Raw genomic sequence first — 7,553 nt, 5'->3', positions numbered from 1 at the left:
GTAAGATAAAACGTTCGCATTATTACGTTTTTTGTTTGAAACCGCGCGTCGTTCAAAGAGATGACATACACGAAAGCCACATTAGTAGCGCGTCGTCCTAAAAAATGATATCCGCGAAAGCCACTATAGTGGCACGTAGTATCTAAAAGGTTAAGTTCTATTTGTAATTATAATAAAGTAAAGCTGTACTTGTTGTTAATTCAGTTTTTACTAGCATCAACTGCTATACTTATTATTTGTAATGTAGTTTCCTTATTTATTAGCCACTGATAGCTTGATGGAGACTGGAGCGTGATTCTTACCCCGATTGTTCCCAAATAATGCATGTTTATATTTCATTTGTTTAAAACAAATACGAACAAACCAGAAGATGAGACAATTGTGATCGATGTGCAGTATGCGCAAAAATAAAAACATCGCGGGTCTCATGGTCAAGTGGTATCAAGCTGACGTCTTCTTTAAGCGGCGCTCGTAGCGAAAGGGTTAATAACTGGATCAGCTTCACCCCAATAACATATCCGAATTCACGCAACAATAAAGTAATTGAATATACCGTGATAAAAATGCACATCAAGTCCAATTGCACACTTTTAATTTTTAGCATCTACGCGGCTTGTAACGCCAAGATGCTTTACCGAAGAATTATTTAAACTGTTCAGGGATTTTAGGCTAAGGGACTCTAAAATCTATTATATTATCGTGGGTGATCTGAACGCAAGACACACGATCTGGGGAGACCACAATACAAATAATCGTGATGCCTAACTAATAAAGTTGCTGGATACCCACATATCGCTCAAAAACTCACGATATATCCTGCTACGAAACCAACATACCTAAGTGCAGGATCGTTTCCTGATTATGGGCTTCTGAATTCGAGAATGACTGTACTTAATGCAGCTAGAAATAAACTTCCCACTATCCCGTATGATAGTGACCACAATGCAATCGCAATCACGTTTGACACTATCAGTATATCTAATGGCATTATTACACCGAATGCAAATCCTGATAGATATAATTACAGAATAGCTAATTGGAGAAAATTCAAACAACACTTACAAAATAATTACAACGAGCAGATCCCATATGACAGAAACCTCTCAATAGTAGAAATAAACAATTACATAGTAAAACTGGAAGACTCCATATTAAAATTTATAGATGCAGTAATTTCAATAAGCGAGCAACCGAAAAATAAGGGTTGTCTGAGATATGTAAACCATAAAATTAAAAAGTTGCACAAATATAAATCCAAGCTTGTCACGGCGTTAGCAATAACAGAAAATCATAACATAGAGCAAAAAATCAGAATTAAAACGGTAATTAAATTCACAAACAATTTCCTGGCAAGAGAATTCAGGCGTTCGGAATCTTTATACTGAGAAGCTAAAGCAAAAGGTGTTAACTTCCGTGACCCCAATAGATTCATTCCTGAAATTAATGCATATTTTCAATATAAGGAATCCCCACGTATCGACGATCTCTTGATTGAAAAAGATAACAATTTAATCACTCCGGACATTCTAGGATCAGAACCGACACTATCATAAATGATAAAATACTTATTACATAACCATCTGCAAAACTAAATATTATCGGAAAATACTTTGAGTCAATCAATTCTCCACGTTATACTAACCTGGACACGAATACAAAAAGGAAAGCAGATGAAGCAGCAAATAACATCCAAACGCAACTCCAAACCATCAGAACTAACTTTGTAACACATACTAATTTCTCTAAAAACAAATGGGCGTTCTATCCAGTATAGAATCGAAACAATTCCAAATATCTACACCCCTTCTGTGTTGTTAAAGCTATACTGAAGTATGCAAAGAATAAAACATCTAGCGGATTTGACAAAATACCAATGATTGCCTTAAAACAGCTGACTCCGGACCTAATCAAAGATTACACTACCATCTTCAACAATTGTCTAAACCACTCGTACTTTCCAGAGAGATAGAAGAGGGCTAAAGTGATCCCTATCAAGAAAAAGCAGAAAAATACAACTGATCCATCGGGATACCATCCGATAAGCTTGACGAGTAACGTCAGTAAATTATTTGAAAAAATAATCAAAACCAATATAATGGATCACGTCGAAAATAACAATGTTATTCCGGATAATAAGTATTGGTTCAATTCCAGACACTCGACTGTCCATGCTATCCATAAGTTCGCGTCGGATCTGAATGGATATCTGCTAAATGGCATGCTGATTGAAGCGGTATTGTTGGATCTGGAAAAAGCGTTTGATTCCGTCTGGCTTAACGGTTTAATCTACATTTTACTTAAACGTGACTTTCCTAAAGAACTAATTCTGTTCATAAGTGACATGCTAAATGGGAAGTCGTTCTTGGTCTGGAACTGTATTCTTAGATCTTCAGTAACCTTCTGGGTCCTGGAGGGAATGCAACAGAGTACTGTAACAGCCCCACTACTTTTCAACATCTACAACAGTAAAATATTAAATCTATTTGACCTAAACTCTGGTAATCAAACAAATTCCAGCGCATACGAGGATGACCTTGTGGTATATATGGCGGATAGGAAAATCCCGATTATTTAGCAAAAGCTAGAAAAAATAGTCAATGAAATCTTAACCCTTGGCGCTCCGTTGGCTCCGCTACGGAGTCGTCGGTCATTTGTTCCGTAACTCCGCAGGCTCCGCTGCAATGTTTTGAAGAATAAAGAAATATCTCATAATTCTATTTGGCAAACGTGGCGCGCGGTGGAAGAGAATGAATTTTGGGCATTTATTGGAGTTATCATCAATATGGGTATGATACCCCTAGCGAATATCCAGGAATAMTGGTCAACTAAGGAGAATAGTCGCATCCCTTTCTTTAGTAAAATATTTACAAGGAAGAGATTCATGCAGATATTCTGGATGCTTCATTTAATAACACCGGACCCTACAAAAAATGACATCAAGACACGTATTCAACGAGCATCTAATTTTTTGGAATATATAAACACAAAATTTTCAGACTATTTTGTACCTGGACAAAATATATGCGTAGACGAATCAGTTGTTAAATTTAAAGGAAAGATCAGTTTTATCACCTACAATCCCAATAAGCCCACCAAGTGGGGCATTCGAGTATACGTTTTAGCAGACTCCGAAACTGGATATGTGTATAGCATTCTTCCATATTATGGAAGTATCACMTCTGAAAATCTGCCAAGGCAAGATTTACTGGTTAGCACCAGAATCACTCTGCATCTCTACCAACAATTATTAGATCRGGTACCTACCGCAAAAGGTTATCATATGCATACCGACAGGTATTACACCAGTATACCCTTGGCTCAAGAATTGAGAAAAACGAAATGCCACTTGACCGGCACAGTACAATCCAACAGAAAAGGTCTTCCAACATGTTTGAAAAAACCAAAATTAAGAGAAAAGAAAACTGTTGCATACAAACGTGGAAATACGATGATCTTAGCTTGGAGGGATAAAAGAATAGTGACGTTATTGAGTAACTGGCATAATGCTGGAATGGTAGCAACTAATAGATTTATTCGAGGTGGTACCAACGAAGAAATTGAAAAGCCAARTGTAACAATCGGATACACAAAATCAATGAGTGGTGTTGATCGGGCTGATCAATACGCCTCCAGTTACTGCTTTTTGAGGCCTTCCCTTAAATGGTGGCGGAAACTCTTCTTTTGGGGAATGGAAATGTCTATAATTAATTCATACATTTCTTATAAAACTGTACAGCACAATAAGAATGAGAACGTACTGACGCATTTAAAGTACAGGAAAACTTTACTGGATCAACTCGTAGGAGATTTTCATCAGGACAGAAGAAGAATATCTAGATCAATTTCTGAAATCAGATTGGACGGAAAACTACACATAATGAGGAAAGGTMCMAAGAGGGACTGCGTTGTGTGCTCTAAACGGAAAGAAAGGGATGRCAGACGTCAAACGAGTGAAWATTGTGACACTTGCCCAAGTAAACCGAGAATGCACATGGGAGATTGTTTCGAAAGGTATCACACYATGGTGAATTATAAAATTTTAAATTTATTTCTCATTGACAAGAAGAGACTGCAAATGTATATAATAAATAAAATCTCAAACATTTACAAGCACGTGTAATTTTTCTCACTTAAAATAAGMATCCTTCTTTTCACTCGTTTCGCTGCGAAAATGTGCCAGAGTTGCTGGTAGGCAGTGGAACAAAAACATGCGGAGCGCCAAAGGTTAAAATACTATAAACGCTGGAATCTAAAAATCAATCCTAATAAAAATGAAATAATACTGATACATAAAACGGTTAACGAGATATCTCCACAAACGGTCCCCGTCTAATTAAAGACTTCCACATCAACATCAACGCTGAATGAACGATGGAAGCTGATCCATTGGGTAATTGGGTGACAGGAGACAGTATTGCGAGGACAGATATCGAAGAAACGTGGAACACAACCGTAGCCGCGGTGAGTGAGGGTATAGATGAGCTTGCTCTTCTAAGACGAGAGATGGAAATCTTTTGAAAAGAAAAAGAGATAACGGAACGAGAAGTAGAACTAGCACGTAAGGAAATTGAGATTCTGCGAAGAACACAAACTCCTGCTATTGGTCAGTCATACTGGTTAGAAGAAGGGAGCCAGCCACCTGCGCAAACGAAGATAAATAAATTATCGTTAAAAGCCGTTACCAGATTGATTGGGTATTTTGAAGGGGAGGCAGATGAATTTACAATATGGGAAGATCACGTAAACTACCTGCGAGACATTTATCATTTGACCGAAGACCGAGCAAAAGTGATGATTGTGCAGCGTTTAAAGTGGCGAGCGTTAGAATGGTTCAGATCGCGAAGAGAATACCTGCATCTCACAGTGGATGAACTTTTGGTTTAGTTGCAAAAAATGTTTCATCAACGAATCAACAAGATGACTTTGTGAACAAGGTTCAAGGAACGTGTTTGGAAGCGTGACGAAACCTTCAGTGACTACTTCCATGAGAAGATAATTTTAGCAAATCGGATAGAGATCGATGAGGAGGAAATGATCGAGTTTATTATCGCTGGAATACCAGATCAATCGCTACGAGATCAAGCAAGGGTGCATGGTCATAAGAAGAAAGAATCCCTTCCGACCACGTTCGAGCATATATTGTTGCAAGGACGCCCGCAGTGGACGAAGATGGACAACTCGACGACTTGGGGGATTGATCCCTAATCTTACAATCACGTTTTACCAATATTTCTCGCTTATTTTTGCAAATACGAGGATAATCCTTACAACATTTTTTATGAATTTTTCAATTGTCTACAACTTTTGTTTGAAACTTTTTTCGATTAAATGCCTAGATTCTACGATACGGCCATTTTTTACTCTTTTTTCCCCTTTTTCTCATGAACCGCTCATCTTTGTGCAAAAAAATTAGTACCACTTGATTGAGCGTCGTCGAATTACCATTATATCAAAAAGTCACAATCTTAGGAAAAAAAAGGGGAGTTGGCCTCTTTTTGACTAGCCTATGTATATGAAATGCGACTATAAAACATGCGGTGAAACTAGATTATGCACAAAATTCCTAAATGGAACCTGCTGTGAACATATAAAAGCGCATTTAACGGAATTTTTAAACATAACATACGCCGAAACTGTAGAAATAGCAATTGCATTAGAAAAAAAAGTTATGACAGAATTTCTAAATCTTGCACTTTCAATGATTAATACTTACAATTCAGCAACGCAAGACGAGTTTTACGTTTGGTTAAAAAAATTCGAGTACGTAGCAGATATAATCGAGGTACCAGACTAGTTGATGCAGAAATTCTTCGAGAAAATGGTTAATAATGACGTCCAGACAGATGTCAGGAAAAACTACCCTATTTAATGCATACTTAAACTTACATCCAAAAACAAAATACTTATTTTTTTACCATAAATATTTTTCACCCATAGATGTTGATTTACACATAAAACGTTTCAGGTGTCGAAATCAATATGAAAATGAAACGATAGATAAATATGGCAAGAATTTATTGAAATTATTAAATAAGTGCAGTAATACGAGTAACCAAATCGAATTAATAATAAAACAACAATTTCTAAATGAAATCCTAGACATTATTTAAGAAATTCTGTACAAAATTTTGCAGGCTAATCCTTTCAAGATATGGTAGAAAAAGCTATTCATTTTTCAGAGGATATTAAAATAAATTCTTACGTAAATAAGGCACTTACGATGATAAATATTTACAATTTAAATAATGCAGACGAATTTATTTTCGTGGTTTAATAACTTCGAGTCTGTGGCAGAAATGATCGAGGTAACTGACGAGAAAATGATTAAATTCTTTAATAAAATGGTTGATTAAAATGTCCATACGAAAGTAAAGCAGTGTTTGCCGGTTGCCAACATCTCTAAACTTCCGTATGAGGAAACAGTAAACCATTACCTCTGTCATTTTCTTCCATGCGAAGATGATTTAAATATAAACGTTTTATGTGTCGAAATCAATATGAAAATGAAACGATAGATAAATATGCCAAGAATTTATTGAAATTATTAAATCAGTGCAGTAATGCGAGTAACCAAATCACAAATTATTATTAAAACAACAATTCTTATATGGAATCCTCGACGATAATATAAGATTTCATTTAATTAATATTTCTGGCTTACTGTTCGACGAAGTTGTAAGTAATGCTATTAATATGGAAGAGAAATGTTTTTCGGTCACAAGTCAAATGAATGAGCCTTAAAAAACTTCAGAAATACATAAAAGAAACGTGTAAAAGTACACTAACCTAACCGTAAATGATTATTGAAATTTTTGTTCTTTAATAAATTGCAACGCAAATAATTGTGTAAAAGTATATCACATTCTATGAACATACTATTTAATAACAAACAAAGGTAAAGTAAAATGAAATAAGCAACCAAGCTGTGTGTGTTACTATTAATAAACAGTATTCTTTAATGTTATCAAATAAGTTTAAATATTAGTTTTAGAATCTTACACAATTATTGAAATATATTTATATTTAAGAATCGTTCTTCGTTTTTCACACTAAATGTTTTTAAGAATTAGACGCAAACATAAAGTTATTATTGTTTATTAGGAGAATATAGTTAGTTATTTAAATTTTGCACTAAGTAGGCAAACAAATTAGGACATTTATGTGTGTGTGTGATGACGAGTAAGACGAATCGATACTATATGTGAGACATAAGGTGTAAGAGTATTGAATGCAAGCCAAAGTAGGTCATCGGCCCAATAATGTATACAGTCGCGAATATACAACTATAGTTTCTTACAAGAGGTAAATGAACTATACAAAAAAACTGGCCCAAGAAGGCAGGTATCGTCTAGTAGTCAAACAGCGACCTTGTCTTATTGTATTGGTATTGTTTTTGTATTTTATTTATCAAAATATATTGCATTTACGTGCAGAGAGACTGTTTCACTTAACTAAACTATCATAAACATTTTCAGAATTCCTTTATGTTCCGTCATTGTCAGAACAGTGGGAGCAATATTACACAACGGAGAATTCCAAGAAGATGCAAGTGT

The 7,553-nt window shown here is 35.5% G+C and overlaps 1 protein-coding gene across 1 annotated transcript; it reads left to right on the top strand.

Annotated features, from left to right (window-relative positions):
• The first annotated feature begins 2,782 nt into the window (after positions 1-2,782).
• On the top strand, positions 2,783-4,884 carry LOC106792343 (piggyBac transposable element-derived protein 4-like). Its single transcript, XM_014758722.1, has 3 exons — positions 2,783-2,786; positions 2,997-4,011; positions 4,584-4,884. The coding sequence occupies exons 1-3, from the start codon at positions 2,783-2,785 to the stop codon at positions 4,882-4,884; spliced, it is 1,320 nt and encodes a 439-aa protein (XP_014614208.1).
• The last annotated feature ends 2,669 nt before the right edge of the window (positions 4,885-7,553 follow it).

Source organism: Polistes canadensis, unplaced genomic scaffold (assembly GCF_001313835.1).
Source record: "Polistes canadensis isolate GaletaPanama2010 unplaced genomic scaffold, ASM131383v1 scaffold_408, whole genome shotgun sequence".
Classification (NCBI taxonomy): Eukaryota; Metazoa; Arthropoda; class Insecta; order Hymenoptera; family Vespidae; genus Polistes; species Polistes canadensis.
Note: the sequence above shows the minus strand (reverse complement) of the source record. Positions and strands in the feature narration are given on the sequence as shown.